The sequence below is a fragment of the Barbatula barbatula genome (assembly GCF_947034865.1).
Source record: "Barbatula barbatula genome assembly, chromosome: 11".
In the NCBI taxonomy this organism is placed as follows: Eukaryota; Metazoa; Chordata; class Actinopteri; order Cypriniformes; family Nemacheilidae; genus Barbatula; species Barbatula barbatula.
In genome coordinates, this window is record NC_136774.1 from 19512191 (window position 1) to 19537300 (window position 25110).

At 41.0% G+C, this 25110-nt stretch overlaps 4 protein-coding genes across 7 annotated transcripts in view; 2 read left to right on the top strand and 2 right to left on the bottom strand.

Annotated features, from left to right (window-relative positions):
• Nucleotides 1-7885, bottom strand: depdc1a (DEP domain containing 1a). 3 transcript variants are annotated; one of them, XM_079467051.1, is made up of 12 exons: nt 6617-6888; nt 6116-6381; nt 5898-6030; nt 5690-5811; nt 5162-5292; nt 5023-5070; nt 4749-4886; nt 3377-4258; nt 2304-2476; nt 1933-2106; nt 1624-1803; nt 1-1032 (listed from the first exon to the last, which is right to left on the bottom strand). In XM_079467051.1, exons 1-12 carry the CDS (start codon nt 6662-6664, stop codon nt 889-891), a joined length of 2439 nt encoding a protein of 812 aa, XP_079323177.1. In that variant the 5' UTR covers nt 6665-6888; the 3' UTR covers nt 1-888. The 3 variants fall into 3 exon arrangements, with proteins under 3 accessions (XP_079323177.1, XP_079323178.1, XP_079323179.1); XM_079467052.1 differs by lacking the exon at nt 6617-6888 and adding an exon at nt 7715-7885 and having other exon boundaries at nt 31-1032; XM_079467053.1 differs by lacking the exon at nt 3377-4258 and having other exon boundaries at nt 89-1032; nt 6617-6879.
• smim15 (small integral membrane protein 15) lies at nt 7158-8512 on the top strand. The gene is made up of 2 exons (XM_079467058.1): nt 7158-7224; nt 7781-8512. The coding sequence occupies exon 2, from the start codon at nt 7812-7814 to the stop codon at nt 8034-8036; it is 225 nt and encodes a 74-aa protein (XP_079323184.1). The 5' UTR covers nt 7158-7224; nt 7781-7811; the 3' UTR covers nt 8037-8512.
• Nucleotides 8428-10516, bottom strand: ndufaf2 (NADH:ubiquinone oxidoreductase complex assembly factor 2). Of its 2 annotated transcripts, XM_079467057.1 has the most exons (5): nt 10383-10516; nt 9713-9829; nt 9451-9540; nt 9198-9238; nt 8429-9039 (listed from the first exon to the last, which is right to left on the bottom strand). In XM_079467057.1, exons 2-5 carry the CDS (start codon nt 9825-9827, stop codon nt 8794-8796), a joined length of 492 nt encoding a protein of 163 aa, XP_079323183.1. In that variant the 5' UTR covers nt 9828-9829; nt 10383-10516; the 3' UTR covers nt 8429-8793. The 2 variants fall into 2 exon arrangements, with proteins under 2 accessions (XP_079323182.1, XP_079323183.1); XM_079467056.1 differs by lacking the exon at nt 10383-10516 and having other exon boundaries at nt 8428-9039; nt 9713-9926.
• ercc8 (excision repair cross-complementation group 8) overlaps nt 9976-25110 on the top strand; it is a 21281-nt gene continuing 6146 nt past the window's right edge. Inside the window, exon 1 of the mRNA XM_079467054.1 lies at nt 9976-10334. Within this exon, the coding sequence (XP_079323180.1) occupies nt 10258-10334 (77 nt within the window). The 5' untranslated portion in view covers nt 9976-10257. The remainder of the gene's footprint in view (nt 10335-25110) is intronic.

Below are 25110 nucleotides of genomic sequence, written 5' to 3' on the forward strand. Positions count from 1 at the left end.
GCTTCTCAAATCAGACAAAATTAAAATAATGCTGTTGAAACATTTAGATATCTTTAACCATTTAAAGTGCATTTAAAAAAGTTGTTTTAAAAATGGTTTATTGCATAGAATAGAAACAGTACAAGTATCTGGGCTCAAACATTAAATTGATAAAACAAAGTAAAATGTGAATCACCTCGCTTTTAAGTATCAAACCATTTGATGGTTACAAATATAAACTTTTGAACTGTAAAGAGGCAGATGGCAAGATGATCACACCAGTCAAAGTAATGAATAGATTTAACTAACTAGAAAGAAAAGATATACAAAATGACATTATTTGGCATAAACAAGATGAAAAAACTGTGCAAATTAGCCAATACTGGCTTTGTAAACCGGAAACACCCCGTCACACAGAAAAGCGTTTTATTAACATTTCTTTATACTTCCAAGTATGAGTTAACATGTTTTGTGTACCTGAAGACACCCACACACACAAGGATGATGGCAAAACAAGAAAATAAAAATGAAACATACATAAAAAGACAAATTGTTTAAAAGATCTACCTTCATCTTGTTCAAAAGAAGCTCCATATTTAGAGCATATGAAAAGTATTTGCATAACATTTTGCCATGGGTCTTCTGAGTTTTGAATCCACGGTGACACTATGAGTGACAATTCCCAATAACTTACAAGTCAGACACCTTAAATAAATAACATTAAAACTGACGGACAACTATGATTAAACGTTAAACGTTACTCTGCAAAACCCACATAAGACTTCAACCGAGGTTACAGTTCAGATCAAACTGAAGTGATTTGAATTCAGTTTAAAAAAGAAATCCGAGCATCCCGCAACTCCAAAACAGTCTCCAAGATCTGAATATCACGAGCACTTTAAGAGGCGCTCAGTTTCGAATACTGAAGGTTTTGGGTTTTTTGATGCTTAATAGCATTGGGGGCTTTATCTTTGGCTTATCAGCAAACAGCTGAGCTTCACTCTCCGTTGTGGGAAAACGTCTTGAGTAGATGTCAGGATATTCCTTCTGAAACTAAGAGAACAAACAAAACGTCTGTTTGCTTTTCTGCAGTCACAAACTGAAACTTTCCACAAAAATGGTTTTAGTTTTTTCAACGATTCCAAAATTACCAAGTACCACAGTTTGCTACTGACGTTTGGATATGGAAATACAGCAAAAATATACTGACAGTATAGTTCACCCAAAAATATAAATCGTCATAATTTAATCACCCTCAAATTAAAACCTTTATATGATTCTTGTTTTTCTGTGAAACACAAAGGTAGATATATATATTGAGAAACGTGGTTTTGTGTCTATACAATAAAAGTCAATAGGGACCAATGTTGTTTGATTCCTATTGTTCTTCAAAATATCTTCTTTTGTGTCCTGCACAAGAAAGAGTCATATACAGGTTTTGAACGACATGAGGCTGAGAAAATTATTAAAACTTTTTTGGGGTGAATTATCCCTTTATCATCATGATATAGGACATTGAGGGTCCTGTAGCTTAAACAATGGAACCGGCAGCACCAAAATCACGGGTTAAATCCTCAAGAACAGGTCAAAAGTCACTTTTGAATAATGCATCCAACAAATGTAAAACTGTAAAAGAAAATATACCAGTTTTAGCTTCTTTTTCTTCTCCTTCACGGACATGTTCTTGTCTTTAATGAGACTCTCCAATAGGTCAGCTAAAGCTGCCTGAGACACTGAGAGTTTCTGCTCCTCAAACTCGTGAGTGCTGATCTGCCTGCAGAATGAGTACGTTGGCATGGCAACAGCAAAACCTGGGCATGTGGTCTGAGATCAGGAATGCATGCAAATCAATGTTAGGGGGATAAAGAAACAAATTATAACATGGAAGACCAACTTCTACAAACAAATAAACAGTCAGATAATTGGTGACAGTGGTGGGCCATGAGGACTCACCAGTGATTTCAGATAGCTGATGTGATCTTCCACAGCATTGCGTAGGTACAGGGGCACCTGCATGATATCCTGATGGTGATCCATGAGGAACGATAAAAGCCTCGTAGCCAAAAGCTCGTCAAGATCATCCACCTCCTCACAACTCAACACGCATCTCGAGAACGTCTGCACCAGCTGTACACACATACATGAGCATATTCCACATTACCTTGAGTATTAACAATATGAACTAGAACAGCATGGCAACAATTCAGAAAAATGAACACAGCAACATGTTCCATGGACAAGCTCAAAGTCTCTTCTTCATTATGAACATACTGCCGTTAAAGTTAAAGCACTAAAGCTGTAAAGTTAGTGGGGTTCTTTCTGACCAGAGTGCGGGTTCCAATGACGTCATGCAGTCGTGGCATGTCCACGTTCTGACTCATGCGCGAGATCATGCGCAGGAGTAGTTGCAGCTTCCGGCGACTGGCAGGTGGCAGGAGTAACGTACAGAGCTGAAGGGCCTCGACAGCCACGCGCTCCAGAGATGGTTGCAGCAGACCTGGAATGACGCGATGTGTCCGACACGTAAACCACAGACATCAAACAAAATACAAAAACAAACACACCAGATAATAAACTGAGGACTACAGCCTTAAAGGAACAGTTCATACCAAAGTAAAGTCTGTCATGTTTGTCCAAACTTGGATATGTCTCTAATGGCCTGAAAGGGATAATCACCCAAAAATGAAAATTCGGCCATCATGTATTCATTCTCATGTCATTTTAAAGCTGCAGAACACAAAATGAGATATTTTAAAGAACGTTGGTAACGAAACAACATTGGACCCCAGAGACGTCCATTGTATGGACACTAAAGCACCGAGACATTTCTCAAAGTATCTTCTTTTGTGTTACACAGAAGAAAAAGTCACTTACAGGTTTTGAATGACATAAGGGTGAATAAATGAACAAAATTTGTATTTTTGGGTGAAGTAGAAAAACAGGTTTGGTACAACCTACTGTGAGAAAATTACTTATTTTTTATTTTGGGCGAACTATTGCTTTAAATAAAATCAAACTAAACAGCACGTTTTCAGCATCTATGCAAGTAACTACTGAAAGTCTAGCAAAACTTTAAAGGCAACTACAAAGCAATGATTCTGAAACAAAACTACTATAAAGTGTATTTCTTTCATACATTACAAATGTATGTATTACTTGTTAATCAGAAAGAGCACCATAGAGAAAAGCCACCCAATAACGCACTAGGTATAAAGTGGGACCCTAATTCCTGATTCAGAAATGAGCTCGGTTGAGTTAAACCCAAAGTACAGCATAGCTTTCATTAGTATTAGGAATCACATTCAATGTTAGTTTGGCAGCCACGTCGTACACATGCTCAAGCACACAGAAACCACATCCTAAAGATTCTATATTTTTTACACACTCATGCTCTTACTTTGCTCAGGACTCAAGCGGCGTGCTAAAGGAACCAAATGACACGGAGCGTGTGCGGGTTTACTTAGGTCCAAAGAGCTCTGACAGCGTCTGCTAATGGTTGGACCTGTTCTAACATCCATGCAGCTTCCATGCAAACTCACAGGCCAACCGGGAGCTCTGAGGTCAATGCTAGAGGAACAGTCTGGTCTCATTGTAATTTCAGCCACAGGAGCGTGGATGCTTAAATGGCTAGCAGACATTTCTGTGTTTTCCTCTATGTCAAGCAAGTTACCGATGCTTCTGGGCCGGGCCCTGGCGAGTCTCTGGTTGGTTCGACGGAAGTCTGAAGGTGGTCGTAAGCTTGCACTGTTGCGGTTAGCATGTTGGAACTTTGGATCAGTGTCACCTCGACAAGAGCTTGCGGAAACTGCAGATCCATCATAATAAAATTGAGAATTTGTTTGGGGGATTGATTTATCACTGCCGGAAAAATGTAAACTTTCAGATGACCTGAGCAGTTTTCTTTTAGCAAAAGAATCCACAGAGTTATCTATAATTCCCTCCATAGAGCAACTTCTGGAACGCAGCCGGCCGACTGGAGCTTCTAGATAACTTTCTAGCCTGTCTCCGGCGCTGGCTCTTCTATCTCTAAATACGGGCTGCTGTGCTCTGTGTCTTTCAAATTGCCTCTCCGCTTTAGAACTGAAAACTTCCTTCATAGGGGATTCAACTTCATCGCAGACTTCCTTTCTTAATAAGCTCATCAGTAAACATTCAGTTGATTTGAACAGGTTGGCAGCGTTCAGATGAGGGGCTTTGGTTGGCTGCGGGCAGGTCAGTTCCTCCTGGTTTTTACGCTTCCAGCATTGAACTGTAGGAGCCTTGATGTAGCCACACATAACTAGCAAAGGACCAGACAACAGAACATGAACAACAAACAGGCAGGCAAGGACACTTAAGAACGAAGGAAGAAATTTAAAACAAAGCAGACAGGGTTAGTTTCAAACATTGTTTGACAACACAAAAGCAATGAAGTCAGTAAAAACTGTGTGACTCAACGTTTGTAATGTCAAAGTATTTAGACACACATCCCACCATTTTCATTCCTGAAACCAATGTTCAAAGAGAAAGTGCACCCAAAATGTTTAATTCTGTCATCATTTACGCAACTTTATTTTGTTCCAACAAAATGAATGAAGACAAGTAAATAATGAGAGAATTTACACATTCGGGACTTAAAATTACATTTGTGTTCATATTGAAAGAATGTTTATGTTAAACGCACAAAATGTAACCAAATGTTCAAGGCAGACATGTTTGTGGTTCTCATGAGACTGAAACAAATAACTGTCTTTAGCAGAGAAACAATAAAACTTCTGTCTTATACATACCCAGGATGTTGACAAACAGTTCATAATACCGAAAAGTAAGCAGGGGCTGAGAAAGACTGTAGAAATAGTCCGAGACTGTTTTAAACACATCCCGCTCAAAGCCCGGGTACGAGGGTTGGTTTGAGTCATACTTTGGCCCTTTGTTTAAAAAAAAGTGCAAAGCATTATTAAAAAAACATTTTCCAACCTATTTATTAATTTCATATTTTAAAATATATAAATGAAGCAAATCACAACAGAAGAAAACTGGAATTAAACGTGCTGCATAACTTACAGTTTGCAAGACATTTCATGGCAGACAAAACCCAGTGTGGCAAATCCTCTATGTAGGGGGAGACAAGAATTAGGATAAAAATGTGAAATTGGCCATCTTTGTTTTAGAATCCTTGAGATGAGACATATATTTGGCCAACCTGTCTTGTCCTCCAAGAAAACAACTCCGTGTTTATTCACTTTGGTCATATTATACACAATGAACGGAGGATTGACTTGGGCTGGATTCAAAACCTCTTCAAGACACCATGATCCCAACAGCTTCTGCAAACTGAGGTATCAAAAATGAACAGATACAAATTAATTCTACTGATAGCAAAAGTCGCTAAACTGCCTTTTTGTTACATGTTGTTTTACCCTCACAATTTAACCGGTTCATTACTCATATTATCTGGATCTGAAGTGCCAAAACGAAGAGCTCATAAAACATCAGTGATCAAAATAAGCAGTAAGTTTTCATTTTAGATATATCAATAAAAAATGCTGCTTCATGTTTTGGAAGTACCAAAACACCATTGTATTATCATACACTGTAATACAGTTCTGCCATAGTACTTTCTTTGTAAGGGACTTCAGGAACAGATCAGGATGTTATGATGGGGTAAAGCTGGGCAACTCTACGCATACAAACTATGCAAAAACAACAGATAGTGGGGAGGGAAACTTACTGTGTAAGTGTTACATTCTTCCAAATCACTTGAATGTCGTCCTCTGTGAGCTCCCTAGAGCACTCGGTCTCACTGGAGGCAGATTCCACAGGAGAGTCTTGTATTTCTGGATCCACATTTTCCTGTGTAAAATAACATGTTCACATTACCCATCTCAAACAACCCATTTCAACTTTAACATTAACAATCAGTGAACAGCAAAAAGTACCAAAATTTCTTTGTCAAACTTCTTTGAAGTTCTGAATTTAAAGAAACCCTCTCTGTCCATCACTGATATGCTCTTTTTCCTCTTAACAGGGGAGCATTTGGGAATAGGCTTCAGTGGAGATGTTGATGGAAATCTGAAAAAAAGATGACATATATTTATTCTCCTGAACTTTCAATGAATACATTTTAAACATTCCACAAACATCCACAGTGTAACACCTGTACAGGTGGCTGTTGTCCTCCAGATCTTCCATTCCCCATCGACCTTTCACATCCTCAATCACATGGTTCTTCAAGAACTTTTTCAGCAGCTGGACGGTCTGCTGTCTGGTGACCTCAGGTCCGAAATTGCTGTTGTTCTTCAGGAGCTCGTGTAGCCAGTCCACAGCTACTGACGCACTGAAGCAGTTCACGTAAACTCGGAAGTGCTGCCTGTGTTTCTTCAAGGGCATCCCTGCCCGGAACAACTTGGTCACTTCATTCCACTGCAAGACACACAAATAACGGCAGGTGAGGATTAGTGCATATTCTGAATAGAAAAAGATTTGCCTGTATAATTATTTTGAACTGTGTTATAAAAAAGACAGTTTGCAGAACAATAAGCTTTATTTCGAGACCACTTCACTTAAATGTAGACATATTAATGTAATTAATCCTGTAATATATTGTAATTTATATAAATATTCTCCTATTTATATATAATAAATAGGAGAGACTCACCAGTTTAGTGGCCCTGTATGGACCCGGGGTGACGATGTGAGAACTCATTGAAAGCTTCACGGGTGTATTCAACGACTATACGGCTGCTTTCATAATACATGCGCCAACATCCGAGGTTACTTTTGATCATTGAATGACATTCATAAGACCTTGAAATCAGTGCTAAATATAACAAAACGTAAATGGCTGAGCATTAGCTTGCTACTGGCTGTGTAAACACATTCGATCCACAGACCCGTTTGAAATTACGACGCGAAGCCTCGGAAGCGTGTGATTGGATCGTTTGTTTTGTCACATGATTTGATAACACAACAGCCGTTGGCTGCTCGTGGTGACAGATTGGGATGTCAAAATAACGGTCTGCGTGATGCTTTACTCTCTTTAGATTTTAATTAGGTTTATTTGATTTTATTATTTGATTTGACCTACTGTTATTTCTGTTTATTCCAAGTACCACTAGCTATATTTGTAATTTTAAAAAGACTTCAAGTCCCACACTGCACTACAAACACAAGATAAGAGTTTCATTTCCGCCTTTATTACCGAATCCGGGAAACAGTAAATTTACCGATTTTTTACTGTTCGGCAAATATTAAACGGTTTATCTGGTGGGTTATCGCATGTTTCCCCTTTCTTCTTATTGAAATGCATTAAACTTACACAAAGTAATGATAATACGATTGTAATTCATTGTTAGTTGAACACGAGTCGTTAGAAAGCGATGTGTTGCTAGCTAATTGCTGTCGTCAATGCTTCTTATCAGGCTTGGCTTGAGGATCTAACTGATTTTAATTAACGTTAGATAAGTAATGCAAAGTATAATTATGGTACATAACAAATTAGGAAATATTTTAACCAGACAAAACGACAGCTGAACAGTTGTTTGCTAACTAGCTAAATAGAATTGCGATGATTTATGTTATTTATGTGTAACTTGCCTTGTAATCATTAAAAATGGTTTGTGTAAATGCTATTATATGTGATATTTTGTTAAGATTTTTGGTCTTTAAAAAACAAGGTCGTAGTTTTTCTGGACAGTTGTTTAAGTCATCTTTTATCAAATAAAGATTATCAAGGTTTTTGAGTAACGATACCTACCTCCTGTGAACTACGTTGATTCTGTCTTATGATGTTATGTCACAAATCTATGTCTTTCCCTTTTAGCATCCAGTGCTGAAGACAGAGTCAGAAGACCATGATTGATATCAAAGCATGGGCGGAATATGTGGTGGAGTGGGCTGCCAAAGATCCATATGGCTTTCTGACCACGGTTATCCTTGCATTGACCCCTCTTTTTATCGCCAGTGCCCTGTTGTCCTGGAAACTAGCCAAGATGATAGAGGCCAAGGAACGTGAACAGAAGAAGAAACAGAAACGGCAAGAGAACATCGCAAAAGCCAAGAGAGCCAAGAAAGATTGAGCTGGAAACTGTGCAGTTTAGAGGAGTCAAATGAATAGTTCAATATCCAGACACATAGCTCCTGTATTAACTCTTGTAATCCAGGACATTTCATATTGGATCTGGAGCAAGGCTGGAGGTCTTTCTGAAGGGCTGTTTAATTTATCTCAATGGCTGGACTGCAGTACTTTTATAAAATATGATCCACGCAGTGAAAAACGCTTTGCATAACTTTCGCAGTACTCGGCATTCCATTTTTACAGTTTGTTTGCCGTTTCAATGGTAACTCTATAAAATACTTAAATTATCTTTTTAAATAATAAAAAAACGATGTGATTTTTGTCTCGATTGTCTAATGTCTGTGTCATTATTACAGTATTCTTAAAGCTTTTACCAAATAACAAGATTAATTGCAAGAAAAGCTGTAATGCTGTTGTATGCAAAACACTCTTTAATTTACGCTCTTCATAAATAAACTGCGAACTTGTACCACCTTTTTCAAACTGTCTCTATTATACAAATTATACAGAATGCTGAGGCAGACCAGCAAAAGCATATATTGATCCACTCCAATACTTTAGACAAAGTGGCAAGTGCATAAATATTGCACAACAAGAATTACAAAGTTCTGTGAAAGTCAACAGTTTGATTTATCCAGATTATAAATCGTCTTTACAGTAACTTCAAACTGTTATGTAATGTTACATAACTATTTAATTAACATACACAGTCGTTCTTAGTATCCTGCTCTGAATGAAACATGTAAAGGCTCATAGTCCTATTTTTTGGTTCCTGGAGATGCCCAGGACCCTGGCTGGAACGTGTTGGCAGTGCTTACAGGCTCCTCGCTGACTTCAGACTGTCCAAACAGTGTGGCAGAAGCATGACCTTTGATCTGAGCCTGAACAGGTCGAGCCACCAAACCTTCATGGAACTCTTTGGACTGCAGGGCCTTGTCCCTCTCCTCAACTTCTTCGGCTTTAATTTTGATGTTCTCCCTGTAGCGTTCATTCTTTAGCAACTCCTATAGACAGTAAAAGAAAAGTATGTTGACAATTTGCAATATGCTATAATGCATGCCTTATAACCATCACAGGTAGTCATTATTTTACCTACATAAAATATTTGTATAAAATGCTAACATTTCTGTTCTTGGCACTTATAATCTGAACGATATAATACCTCTATAGTAGGCGGGTGCTTCCGTCTGCCTCTGATCCAAGCTAAATAAAAAAATGATCATAGTAAATACATTTTGTTAAAACATCTATTGTTGGCATACGTCAAATGTAATGCAATTTCAACCCTGTCTAATACTGTAAAGCTATAAATTATACACTACAGTTACATTTAAAATATTGGGTGTTACATCATTATAAACTTAGTATACAATATTACATTATTTGTTTAGGTTTTTAATTGTTGTATTTATTACCATCCCATTCCGATGGAATGCTTCCCTCAGAGTACACAAATTCTGCTGGATTGGCAGCTTCCATCAGGCGTCTGGGCCGAGTGACCATTCCTGCGGAAGAAAAGAATGAGTTGAGGCTAATGAATTGTGTAGTGAAGTCATAATTTACAAGGCAGTGAATACTGAAAAGTATCCCTTAATATATAATGATAAACATAACACGGTTGGCCATTACTGGGTTTATAAACATGTAGGTTAATTTTCAAAGATACGCATGACAAACCTGTCCATGTCTTCTGCTCGGGTACGTTGTAGTATTTATTTCCTATATGATCCGTGCCGACGTGCTCTTTTACCACTCCAAATGTTCTTCGCCAGAGAGATGTAAAGCGGCTCATAACTTAAAGTTTAACGACAAATATCTGTCAAAATATACCGTTCGAGTTCACATACATAACACACACACATGGACTGTGCGTCTTATGCCTAATACTGTCATATGATTGGCTCCTGCGCTAGCTACTACCAATCAGACTTCACGTTGTAGGCACACTTAAATGCGTCAGAACATCATGGCCGCTTCCAACAACAAAGTGCACAACAGTTACATATTTACCCCCAAATATCTCAAATATTTAGTGTAAAATGCAGAATGATTTTATTTAGTTTAACAACGCTGTTTTGCAAGATTACTAATCAACACAAATCTTATGTTTTTTGCTTTAAAATTATTGCAAGCGATCGTAGTTATTATGTTTTGACACAGCCATAACAAAGAATACACACAGACAGATTATAAACGCGTAAAGCTTTTATGTGTCTACAACGATGCTGAGTTTTATTTATGCCAGGCAGTCGGGCCTTGACGACCCTGTTCGTCTGAGACGTGCAGAGTCCACAAGAAGGTAATGCCATTTAATACTAATATTAAACATATCTGTTTTCTATGGTACATTTTGTTGTTGTTGTTCGGTTCCATCACCAACATTTTACTGCAGTCAGGCCAGCCTCCACTTTGAAAATGACGGTCAAGCCAGCCCTCACGTTGTTTTATGTGCGCGCATATATGAGAGATTGCGGTAAGAGCACGGTAGGACAAATTTCAAAATAAAAGCAGTTTCGCACTCTATCACTTGACAGTGTCTTACAGGTTGCAAGTGATGTTGCTAGTGATGCTGTTGCACCGACCAATATTACATGTTAAAGGGTTGATATGCAGTTTTTATAATCTTCTGGGTGATTTCTAGTTCGTTGTTAAGGTATTTTGGTGATTACAAGGGTGTTGCTATGCAGTTTGTGTGGCGTTCTGGGTGGTTGCTAGGCCGTTCCTAAGGCATTCCGGTGGTTGGTATTGTTATTTTTTGTTATATATAGTGTTTTATCTTATGTTTTTTATTCTATTTATTTTATCCTTTATGTTCAGATAGGTGTTTAAAGAAAACTACCTGTTTTGTGAAAATGATTTCACTTCAGAATCATAGTATAATATCTCAGATTGTCCATCATGCAATATCAGGACATTCTGATGTGGATTTTTTAAATAAAAGCCCCCTGAATATCCTATATACACAGTTTTTTATATATGTTCAGATAGGTGTTTAGAGAAAACTACCTGTTTTGGGGAAATTATTTTATCTCAGAATCATAGTATAATATCTCAGATTGTCCATCATGCAATATCAGGACATTCTGATGTGGATTTTTTAAATAAAAGCCCCCTGAATATCCTATATACACAGTTTTTTATATATGTTCAGATAGGTGTTTAAAGAAAACTACCTGTTTTGGGAAAATGATTTCACTTCAGAATCATAGTATAATATCTCAGATTGTCCATCATGCAATATCAGGACATTCTGATGTGGATTTTTTAAATAAAAGCCCCCTGAATATCCTATATAGACAGTTTTTTCTATATGTTCAGATAGGTGTTTAGAGAAAACTACCTGTTTTGGGGAAATTATTTTATCTCAGAATCATAGTATAATATCTCAGATTGTCCATCATGCAATATCAGGACATTCTGATGTGGTGTTTTTAAATAAAAGTCCCCTGAATATCCTATTTAAACAGTTTTTTCTATATGTTCAGATAGGTGTTTAAAGAAAACTACCTGTTTTGGGGAAATGATTTTATCTCAGAATCATAGTATAATATCTCAGATTGTCCATCATGCAATATCAGGACATTCTGATGTGGAGTTTTTAAATAAAAGCCCCCTGAATATCCTATTTAAACAGTTTTTTCTATATGTTCAGATAGGTGTTTAAAGAAAACTACCTGTTTTGGGGAAATGATTTTATCTCAGAATCATAGTATAATATCTCAGATTGTCCATCATGCAATATCAGGACATTCTGATGTGGAGTTTTTAAATAAAAGCCCCCTGAATATCCTATATATACAGTTTTTTCTATATGTTCAGATAGGTGTTTAAAGAAAACTACCTGTTTTGGGGAAATGATTTCACTTCAGAATCATAGTATAATATCTCAGATTGTCCATCATGCAATATCAGGACATTCTGATGTGGAGTTTTTAAATAAAAGTCCCCTGAATATCCTATATACACAGTTTTTTCTATATGTTCAGATAGGTGTTTAAAGAAAACTACCTGTTTTGGGAAAATGATTTCACTTCAGAATCATAGTATAATATCTCAGATTGTCCATCATGCAATATCAGGACATTCTGATGTGGTGTTTTTAAATAAAAGTCCCCTGAATATCCTATTTAAACAGTTTTTTCTATATGTTCAGATAGGTGTTTAGAGAAAACTACCTGTTTTGGGGAAATTATTTTATCTCAGAATCATAGTATAATATCTCAGATTGTCCATCATGCAATATCAGGACATTCTGATGTGGAGTTTTTAAATAAAAGTCCCCTGAATATCCTATATACACAGTTTTTTCTATATGTTCAGATAGGTGTTTAGAGAAAACTACCTGTTTTGGGGAAATGATTTTATCTCAGAATCATAGTATAATATCTCAGATTGTCCATCATGCAATATCAGGACATTCTGATGTGGAGTTTTTAAATAAAAGTCCCCTGAATATCCTATATACACAGTTTTTTCTATATGTTCAGATAGGTGTTTAGAGAAAACTACCTGTTTTGGGGAAATGATTTTATCTCAGAATCATAGTATAATATCTCAGATTGTCCATCATGCAATATCAGGACATTCTGATGTGGAGTTTTTAAATAAAAGCCCCCTGAATATCCTATTTAAACAGTTTTTTCTATATGTTCAGATAGGTGTTTAAAGAAAACTACCTGTTTTGGGGAAATGATTTTATCTCAGAATCATAGTATAATATCTCAGATTGTCCATCATGCAATATCAGGACATTCTGATGTGGAGTTTTTAAATAAAAGCCCCCTGAATATCCTATATATACAGTTTTTTCTATATGTTCAGATAGGTGTTTAAAGAAAACTACCTGTTTTGGGGAAATGATTTCACTTCAGAATCATAGTATAATATCTCAGATTGTCCATCATGCAATATCAGGACATTCTGATGTGGAGTTTTTAAATAAAAGTCCCCTGAATATCCTATATACACAGTTTTTTCTATATGTTCAGATAGGTGTTTAAAGAAAACTACCTGTTTTGGGAAAATGATTTCACTTCAGAATCATAGTATAATATCTCAGATTGTCCATCATGCAATATCAGGACATTCTGATGTGGTGTTTTTAAATAAAAGTCCCCTGAATATCCTATTTAAACAGTTTTTTCTATATGTTCAGATAGGTGTTTAGAGAAAACTACCTGTTTTGGGGAAATTATTTTATCTCAGAATCATAGTATAATATCTCAGATTGTCCATCATGCAATATCAGGACATTCTGATGTGGAGTTTTTAAATAAAAGTCCCCTGAATATCCTATATACACAGTTTTTTCTATATGTTCAGATAGGTGTTTAGAGAAAACTACCTGTTTTGGGGAAATGATTTTATCTCAGAATCATAGTATAATATCTCAGATTGTCCATCATGCAATATCAGGACATTCTGATGTGGAGTTTTTAAATAAAAGTCCCCTGAATATCCTATATACACAGTTTTTTCTATATGTTCAGATAGGTGTTTAGAGAAAACTACCTGTTTTGGGGAAATGATTTTATCTCAGAATCATAGTATAATATCTCAGATTGTCCATCATGCAATATCAGGACATTCTGATGTGGATTTTTTAAATAAAAGTCCCCTGAATATCCTATATACACAGTTTTTTCTATATGTTCAGATAGGTGTTTAGAGAAAACTACCTGATTTGGGGAAATGATTTTATCTTAGAATCATAGTATAATATCTCAGATTGTCCATCATGCAATATCAGGACATTCTGATGTGGATTTTTTAAATAAAAGCCCCCTGAATATCCTATATAGACAGTTTTTTCTATATGTTCAGATAGGTGTTTAGAGAAAACTACCTGATTTGGGGAAATGATTTTATCTCAGAATCATAGTATAATATCTCAGATTGTCCATCATGCAATATCAGGACATTCTGATGTGGATTTTTTAAATAAAAGCCCCCTGAATATCCTATATACACAGTTTTTTCTATATGTTCAGATAGGTGTTTAGAGAAAACTACCTGTTTTGGGAAAATGATTTTATCTCAGAATCATAGTATAATATCTCAGATTGTCCATCATGCAATATCAGGACATTCTGATGTGGATTTTTTAAATAAAAGCCCCCTGAATATCCTATATACACAGTTTTTTCTATATGTTCAGATAGGTGTTTAGAGAAAACTACCTGTTTTGGGGAAATGATTTTATCTCAGAATCATAGTATAATATCTCAGATTGTCCATCATGCAATATCAGGACATTCTGATGTGGTGTTTTTAAATAAAAGCCCCCTGAATATCCTATATACACAGTTTTTTCTATATGTTCAGATAGGTGTTTAGAGAAAACTACCTGATTTGGGGAAATGATTTTATCTCAGAATCATAGTATAATATCTCAGATTGTCCATCATGCAATATCAGGACATTCTGATGTGGATTTTTTAAATAAAAGCCCCCTGAATATCCTATATAGACAGTTTTTTCTATATGTTCAGATAGGTGTTTAGAGAAAACTACCTGTTTTGGGGAAATGATTTTATCTCAGAATCATAGTATAATATCTCAGATTGTCCATCATGCAATATCAGGACATTCTGATGTGGTGTTTTTAAATAAAAGCCCCCTGAATATCCTATATATACAGTTTTTTCTATATGTTCAGATAGGTGTTTAGAGAAAACTACCTGATTTGGGGAAATGATTTTATCTCAGAATCATAGTATAATATCTCAGATTGTCCATCATGCAATATCAGGACATTCTGATGTGGATTTTTTAAATAAAAGCCCCCTGAATATCCTATATACACAGTTTTTTCTATATGTTCAGATAGGTGTTTAGAGAAAACTACCTGTTTTGGGGAAATGATTTTATCTCAGAATCATAGTATAATATCTCAGATTGTCCATCATGCAATATCAGGACATTCTGATGTGGAGTTTTTAAATAAAAGTCCCCTGAATATCCTATATACACAGTTTTTTCTATATGTTCAGATAGGTGTTTAGGGAAAACTACCTGTTTTGTGAAAATGATTTTATCTCAGAATCATAGTATAATATCTCAGATTGTCCATCATGCAATATCAGGACATTCTGATGTGGATTTTTTAAATAAAAGCCCCCTGAATATCCTATATACACAGTTTTTTCTATATGTTCAGATAGGTGTTTAAAGAAAACTACCTGTTTTGGGAAAATGATTTCACTTCAGAATCATAATACAATATCTCAGATTGTCCATCATGCAATATCAGGACATTCTGATGTGGAGTTTTTATATAAAAGTCCCCTGAATATCCTATTTGCAATGTTTTTTTCTATATGATTGTCACAGAGACATCCAGAGTTCTTCAAATAACACATGGAGGACGTAAAATGCCATATAAATATTTGTTCAAGTTCTCATAAGCCAGTAAAGTGCAAGGTGCTCACAGGTGCCAAAGCATCACAAAAATAAAAATGAAAGGAAACAAGTTCAATAAACAAACATCAATCAATCAATCAATCGATACTGGACACAACACATAAAAAGGTTGGGTCTTCCTCTCCGGAGGGGAGCGCCTGCAGGTTCACCACCTGGTCCCGGAAGGGAGTAGTGGGAAGCTTGGGCACGTCGTCGGGACAGGATCTCAGGGCCACGTGAGAATTACCGATCCCGAGTTCCAGGCACCTTTGGGACACAGAGAATGCCTGTAGGTCCCCCACCCTCTTGATGGAGGTGAGCGCCACCAAGAGTGCATCTTCCATAATCTGAGGAAGATTGGCAATTCTTAGTGGCTCACCAGGGCCGTACCAAGGCCCTGTAGTACCACATTTGGGTCCCAAGAGGGTACGGAGCCCGGCCAAGGTGGATACACCCTTCTCACGCTCCTGAGGAACCTGGTGACCAGGTTGTGCTGACAGAGATACTAACCTGCGGGTCAGCACTGATCCGATCAGGCAACTCCGCGGGTTCTCCTCCCGGGGAGAACACCAGGACAAATTGGCGCCACTATAAGCGTATAAGCGCGTAGAGGCGGGGCTCTAGCCTGTAAGACAGTCTCCCGGACCGCTAACGGGCAAGCCCTCGTCCCGTCCAGGGGCCAGGCATGGAGGTTCCAGAGGCCTGCGTTGGGGTGCCACAACGTGCCCTTCCCCTGCAACGGAAGGTCCTTCGTCAGGGGAATGGGCCAGGGGGGGCCGTCGTCAGATCTACCAGATCCGAGAGCCAGGTCTGGTTGGCCAGTATGGCGCCACTCACCAGAACCTGATGCCCCTTCCCTGACCTTGCACAGGACCTAGGGCATCCAGCTCCCCCGCTCGGAGAAAGGTCAAGTCTGACCAGGGTAAGAGAGTGCGAAGGCACTGAGGCGTTACCGTAATCCGCCTGGTGCCGGCGTGCCACGCCGTCCAGGGAACCTGACTCTGTAGCCAGTGCTGAAGCTGCCGCATGTGCATCAACCCGAGAGGGATTACCCCCGTCGAGGACGCCATGTGCCCCAGGAGCCTCTGAAAGTTCTTCAGCGGCGTCAAGGGATTCTGACTGATCAACCTCAGACAGCGCAGCACTGACTGTGGACGCTCGTTGGTGAGACGTGCTGACATACGGAGAGAGTCTAGTTCCATACCGAGGTAAGAGGTGCTCTGCGCGGGGGAGAGCTTGCTCTTCTCCTGGTTGACCCGGAGGCCTAGACGGTCTAGGTGCCGAGGCACAAGGTCCCTGTGCGTGCACAACACATCTCGCGAGTTTGCCAAGATAAGCCAGTCGTCGAGATGGTTTAGCACTCGCACGCCTTGCTCCCTGACAGGAGCTAAGGCAGCCTCCACTTGTTTGGAAAAAACACGTGGAGACAGGGCCAGACCGAATGGCAGGACCCTGTACTGATACGCCCTTCCCTCGAACGCGAACCGTAGGAACGGCCGGTGTCGGGGGAGAATAGAGACGTGAAAGTACGCGTCCTTCAAGTCGATTGCCACGAACCAATCCTGGTGACATACCGAGCCCAGAATGCGTCTCTGCGTCAGCATTTTGAACGGCAGCTTGTGCAGGTCCTTGTTCAGGCGATGCATATCCAAAATGGGCCGCAGCCCCCCGCCCTTTTTGGGCACGATGAAGTACGGGCTGTAAAACCTGGACGACCTCTCGGTTATAGGGACGGGTTCGACCGCACCCTTCGCCAGAAGGGCGGCGACCTCCTGCCGAAGTACGGAAGCATTCTCTCCTCGCACCGAGGTGTACAGAATGCCCCGAAACTTGGGGGGGCGCCTGGCGAATTGGATCGAGTAACCGAGACGGACTGTCCTCTCTATCCAGTGTGACGGGCTGGTGCGCTGCCAAGCGCCCAAGAACCGCGACAAGGGGACCAGAGGGACTATCTGCTTCACCGTGCCGGGGGAGGCTGGTTCGGTGGCTGACAGTACGGTCACCTCGCACAGGGGGGACCCACCGGGAGGTTGATGGCTCTGTATGTTTACCTGCTTCAGGCGGCCTGACGCAATGTCTGGGGGAGATTGCGGTCGGCGGCCCGATCCATCCAATACACCGTCTGGACGAGAGTGTTGTGGAGGAAAACCTAGGGGAGATTTGTCTCTTTGTGAGTATGTGGGCGCTGGACCCTGAAAAGGGCCCAGACTCGATGGAACGCGGCAGGCAGCGTCCTTTTCCGATCCGGCGTTGGAAAGGCCGGGAATCGGGCCCAGTAAAATCTCCCCCTGGTTCGTCCCGTCAGGGCCGCTTAAAGGACCTCTTGGCGGGCTGCTGACGGGGAATAGATGCCCTCTTCCGCGGGGGTCTACGTCACTGGTGGGTCGTCCTCTGGGAGGTTCCTGGAACCGGAGGGCCGCCGCGGGAGGGCAGGGCTGCTGGGAACCAGGCTGCGCCCGAGACCATGCCGACCTCGGCATGGGTTCGGCGTGGCAAGATCTGTTCGATCGCCTCAGTCTGCTTCCAGACCGCGGAGAACTGCCGTCCTCCACGGTATCACCAAGTAGCCCTGCTTGCGAGATGGGCGCCTCCAGAAGGCGGGCCTTCCGGGCGCCGCTCACCTGCGCAAGACTAAGCCACAGATGCCTCTCTTGGACCACCATTGTGGACATCGACCGACCCAGGGAACGTGCCGTGGCCTTCGTCGCTCGTAGCGCAAGGTCTGTGGCAGTACACAGCTCACTCAACGAGTTGGGTCGAACTTCCCGTCGTCCAAATCCTTCAGGACTTTCGCCTGAAAAACCTGGAGGACCGCCATGGCGTGGAGATCGGAGGCGGTTCGTCCAGCAGCACTGCAAGCCTTCGACACGAGTGTCGAAGAGAGCTTACATGCTCTGGACGGGAGTCTAGGTCGAGCCCCCCAGGTGGCAGCTGTCTGCGGGTACAAGTGGCCCGCGACTGCACGCTCCACCCGGGGGATGTCAACATAGCCTCTAGCGGCCCCACCAACCAGGGAAGTCACAGCCACCGAGCCCTCCGGCCTGAAACCCGCCGAAAGGGGCGCATTCCAGGACTTGGCGAGCTCGTCATGCATCTCCGGGAAGAATGGTAACGAAGCGGGCGTGGCTTCTGACCACGCCCCCGAAACCGCGCATCTAGCCGCGAGCGTTCCGGGGAGGGTGTTGTTACACCCTGCAACCCGTTGCACGCGGCTGCCCGGAAAAGCATGTCCGACATCTCAGCGTCAGTCTCCTCCTGAGCTCGACTGCCTGACGACAGGAGATCAGAGGAGTCTTCCGCATCCGATGCCAGCAGGCAGCTGTCTGACACAGCGACAGAGATAGCGTCATCATCCGTGTGCGAAGTCTTACCACTATGAGACGCTCGTAGGGGACGAACCAGGTGAGCGTGAAGGGGTATAGATGGTCCGCGAGCGTGAAGCTGACGGAGCAACATCTATCGAAGTCCCTAAATCACCCCCGCCGCTCGCCAAAGCGGTCAACCTCGCCGAAACGGCAGCTGAACACGCCTGGGAGACAGACGGGGTGGTGGCAGCGCTCGAAAGAACGTAGCCACCGTGACCGCAACACCCTGATTGCTATGTCCGCACACACGGGACATACCGCATCAGTGAAACCTGCCTCAGCATGGTTGCCAAGCAAGTGAGACAGGAATCATGGCCGTCAGACTCCGGGATGAGTCTGTCGCACCCAAGGATACAGCTACGAGACATGCTCCTAGCCGTAGGGACTTACCTCTTAAGGTCTGTAGCCTTCTGCCGAAACGCCCAGGGGAAGTCCACCGAAAGGAGAAGTCCGCTGCTCCGCTTCATAAATCCAGCAGGTTAAAGTTTCCTCGAAGTCGAGTATCGCGTGTAGCATCAGCAAACACACAGGTTCCGAAGAACAAAGGATGAGTGAATCACCGCCGCCATCTTCCAGAGGCGCATCCTGGGCTCGGTACTTCACCAGGATTGGTTCGTGGCGATCGACCTGAAGGACGGGTACTTTCACGTCTCTATTCTCCCCCGACACCGGCCGTTCCTAGGGTTCGCGTTCGAGGGAAGGGCGTATCAGTACAGGGTCCTGCCATTCGGTCTGGCCCTGTCTCCACGTGTTTTTTCCAAACAAGCGGAGGCTGCCTTAGCTCATGTCAGGGAGAAAGGCGTGCGAGTGCTAAACTATCTCGACGACTGGCTTATCTTGGCACACTCGCGAGATGTGTTGTGCACGCACAGGGACCTTGTGCTTCGGCACCTAGACCGTCTAGGCCTCCGGGTCAACCAGGAGAAGAGCAAGCTCTCCCCCGCGCAGAGCACCTCTTACCTCGGTATGGAACTAGACTCTGTCCGTATGTCAGCACGTCTCACCAACAAGCGTGCACAGTCAGTGCTGCGCTGTCTGAGGTTGATCAGTCAGAATCCCTCGACGCCGCTGAAGAATTTTCAGAGGCTCCTGGGGCACATGCCGTCCTCGACGGGGGTAATCCCTCTCGGGTTGATGCACATGCGGCCGCTTCAGCACTGGCTACAGAGTCGGGTTCCCTGGACGGCGTGGCACGCCGGCACCAGGCGGATTACGGTAACGCCTCAGTGCCTTCGCACTCTCTTACCCTGGTCAGACTTGACCTTTTCTCCGAGCGGGGGTTCCGCTCGGACAGGTTTTGAGGCGTGTCGTGGTAACGACACATGCCTCCCTGCAAGGGTGGGGTGCGGTGTGCAAGTGGGCACGCAGTATCGGGTCGGTGGACAGGTCCCCGACTGCGTTGGAATATCAACTGCCTAGAGTTGTTGGCAGTCCTTCTGGCACTGACGAGGCTCCAGCCCCTCGTGCAGGACAAACACGTGCTAGTCCGGTTGGACAGCACGACTGCCGTGGCGTACATCAATCGCAAGGCGGCATACGCTCACCGCAGTTATCACAACTCGTCCGACGCCTCCTCCTTTGGAGTCAGCAGGTGAAATCCCTGCGGCCCAGGTTTCTCCCGGGCAACCTGAACCAGACAGCCGATGCGCTCTCTCGACAGTGTACTCCCCACGGAGAGTGGCGACTCCATCCCCGTGCAGCCCGGCTCATGTGGGAAGCGGTTCGGAAGGCACAGGTGGACCTGTTGCCTCCCCGGACTCCACCCATTACCCACTATGGTATTCCCAGACAGAGGGTCCCCTCGGCACGGATGCCCTAGCACACAGCTGGCCGCGGGACAAGCGGAAGTATGCCTTCCCCCCAGTGAGTCTCCTTGCATAGGTCCGGTGCAAGTTCAGGGAAAAGGGGCATCAGGTTCTGGTGAGTGGCGCCATACTGGCCCAACCAGACCTGGCTCTCGGATCTGGTAGATCTGACGACGGCCCCCCCTGGCCCATTCCCCTGACGAAGGACCTTCCGTTGCAGGGGAAGGGCACGTTGTGGCACCCCAACGCAGGTCTCTGGAACCTCCATGCCTTGCCCCTGGACGGGACGAGGGCTTGCCCGTTAGCGGTCCGGGAGACTGTCTTACAGGCTAGAGCCCCGCCTCTACGCGCTTATACTCTTATAGTGGCGCCAATTTGTCCTGGTGTTCTCCCCGGGAGGAGAACCCGCGGAGTTGCCTGATCGGATCAGTGCTGACCCGCAGGTTAGTATCTCTGTCAGCACAACCTGGTCACCAGGTTCCTCAGGAGCGTGAGAAGGGTGTATCCCCCTTGGCCGCGCTCCGTACCCTCTTGGGACCCTAATGTGGTCCTACAGGGCCTTGGTACGGCCCTGGTGAGCCACTAAGAATTGCCAATCTTCCTCAGTTGATGAAAGATGCACTCTTGGTGGCGCTCACCTCCATCAAGAGGGTGGGGGACCTACAGGCATTCTCTGTGTCCCAAAGGTGCCTGGAACTCGGGATCGGTAATTCTCACGTGGCCCTGAGATCCTGTCCCGACGACGTGCCCAAGCTTCCCACTACTCCCTTCCGGGACCAGGTGGTGAACCTGCAGGCGCTCCCCTCCGGAGAGGAAGACCCAACCTTTTTATGTGTTGTGTCCAGTATCGATTGATTGATTGATGTTTGTTTATTGAACTTGTTTCCTTTCATTTTTATTTTTGTGATGCTTTGGCACCTGTGAGCACCTTGCACTTTACTGGCTAATGAGAACTTGAACAAATATTTATATGGCATTTTACGTCCTCCATGTGTTATTTGAAGAACTCTGGATGTCTCTGTGACAATCATATAGAAAAAAACATTGCAAATAGGATATTCAGGGGACTTTTATATAAAAACTCCACATCAGAATGTCCTGATATTGCATGATGGACAATCTGAGATATTGTACTATGATTCTGAAGTGAAATCATTTTCCCAAAACAGGTAGTTTTCTTTAAACACCTATCTGAACATATAGAAAAAACTGTATATATAGGATATTCAGGGGACTTTTATATAAAAACTCCACATCAGAATGTCCTGATATTGCATGATGGACAATCTGAGATATTGTACTATGATTCTGAAGTGAAATCATTTTCCCAAAACAGGTAGTTTTCTTTAAACACCTATCTGAACATATAGAAAAAACTGTATATATAGGATATTCAGGGGACTTTTATATAAAAACTCCACATCAGAATGTCCTGATATTGCATGATGGACAATCTGAGATATTGTACTATGATTCTGAAGTGAAATCATTTTCCCAAAACAGGTAGTTTTCTTTAAACACCTATCTGAACATATAGAAAAAACTGTGTATATAGAATATTCAGGGGGCTTTTATTTAAAAACTCCACATCAGAATGTCCTGATATTCCATGATGGACAATCTGAGATATTGTACTATGATTCTGAAGTGAAATCATTTCCCCAAAACAGGTAGTTTTCTCTAAACACCTATCTGAACATGTAGAAAAAACTGTCTATATAGGATATTCAGGGGGCTTTTATTTAAAAACTCCACATCAGAATGTCCTGATATTGCATGATGGACAATCTGAGATATTATACTATGATTCTGAAGTGAAATCATTTTCCCAAAACAGGTAGTTTTCTTTAAACACCTATCTGAACATATAGAAAAAACTGTATATATAGGATATTCAGGGGACTTTTATTTAAAAACTCCACATCAGAATGTCCTGATATTGCATGATGGACAATCTGAGATATTATACTATGATTCTGAGATAAAATAATTTCCCCAAAACAGGTAGTTTTCTCTAAACACCTATCTGAACATATAGAAAAAACTGTTTAAATAGGATATTCAGGGGACTTTTATTTAAAAACACCACATCAGAATGTCCTGATATTGCATGATGGACAATCTGAGATATTATACTATGATTCTGAGATAAAATCATTTCCCCAAAACAGGTAGTTTTCTCTAAACACCTATCTGAACATATAGAAAAAACTGTGTATATAGGATATTCAGGGGACTTTTATTTAAAAACTCCACATCAGAATGTCCTGATATTGCATGATGGACAATCTGAGATATTATACTATGATTCTGAGATAAAATCATTTCCCCAAAACAGGTAGTTTTCTCTAAACACCTATCTGAACATATAGAAAAAACTGTGTATATAGGATATTCAGGGGACTTTTATTTAAAAACTCCACATCAGAATGTCCTGATATTGCATGATGGACAATCTGAGATATTATACTATGATTCTGAGATAAAATCATTTCCCCAAAACAGGTAGTTTTCTCTAAACACCTATCTGAACATATAGAAAAAACTGTTTAAATAGGATATTCAGGGGACTTTTATTTAAAAACACCACATCAGAATGTCCTGATATTGCATGATGGACAATCTGAGATATTATACTATGATTCTGAAGTGAAATCATTTTCCCAAAACAGGTAGTTTTCTTTAAACACCTATCTGAACATATAGAAAAAACTGTGTATATAGGATATTCAGGGGACTTTTATTTAAAAACTCCACATCAGAATGTCCTGATATTGCATGATGGACAATCTGAGATATTATACTATGATTCTGAGATAAAATAATTTCCCCAAAACATGTAGTTTTCTCTAAACACCTATCTGAACATATAGAAAAAACTGTATATATAGGATATTCAGGGGGCTTTTATTTAAAAACTCCACATCAGAATATCCTGATATTGCATGATGGACAATCTGAGATATTATACTATGATTCTGAGATAAAATCATTTCCCCAAAACAGGTAGTTTTCTCTAAACACCTATCTGAACATATAGAAAAAACTGTTTAAATAGGATATTCAGGGGGCTTTTATTTAAAAACTCCACATCAGAATGTCCTGATATTGCATGATGGACAATCTGAGATATTATACTATGATTCTGAGACAAAATCATTTCCCCAAAACAGGTAGTTTTCTTTAAACACCTATCTGAACATATAGAAAAAACTGTTTAAATAGGATATTCAGGGGGCTTTTATTTAAAAACTCCACATCAGAATGTCCTGATATTGCATGATGGACAATCTGAGATATTATACTATGATTCTGAGACAAAATCATTTCCCCAAAACAGGTAGTTTTCTTTAAACACCTATCTGAACATATAGAAAAAACTGTTTAAATAGGATATTCAGGGGGCTTTTATTTAAAAACTCCACATCAGAATGTCCTGATATTGCATGATGGACAATCTGAGATATTATACTATGATTCTGAGATAAAATCATTTCCCCAAAACATGTAGTTTTCTCTAAACACCTATCTGAACATATAGAAAAAACTGTATATATAGGATATTCAGGGGGCTTTTATTTAAAAACTCCACATCAGAATATCCTGATATTGCATGATGGACAATCTGAGATATTATACTATGATTCTGAGATAAAATCATTTCCCCAAAACAGGTAGTTTTCTCTAAACACCTATCTGAACATATAGAAAAAACTGTTTAAATAGGATATTCAGGGGGCTTTTATTTAAAAACTCCACATCAGAATGTCCTGATATTGCATGATGGACAATCTGAGATATTATACTATGATTCTGAGACAAAATCATTTCCCCAAAACAGGTAGTTTTCTTTAAACACCTATCTGAACATATAGAAAAAACTGTTTAAATAGGATATTCAGGGGGCTTTTATTTAAAAACTCCACATCAGAATGTCCTGATATTGCATGATGGACAATCTGAGATATTATACTATGATTCTGAGACAAAATCATTTCCCCAAAACAGGTAGTTTTCTTTAAACACCTATCTGAACATATAGAAAAAACTGTTTAAATAGGATATTCAGGGGGCTTTTATTTAAAAACTCCACATCAGAATGTCCTGATATTGCATGATGGACAATCTGAGATATTATACTATGATTCTGAGATAAAATCATTTCCCCAAAACAGGTAGTTTTCTCTAAACACCTATCTGAACATATAGAAAAAACTGTTTAAATAGGATATTCAGGGGGCTTTTATTTAAAAACTCCACATCAGAATGTCCTGATATTGCATGATGGACAATCTGAGATATTATACTATGATTCTGAGACAAAATCATTTCCCCAAAACAGGTAGTTTTCTTTAAACACCTATCTGAACATATAGAAAAAACTGTTTAAATAGGATATTCAGGGGGCTTTTATTTAAAAACTCCACATCAGAATGTCCTGATATTGCATGATGGACAATCTGAGATATTGTACTATGATTCTGAAGTGAAATCATTTTCCCAA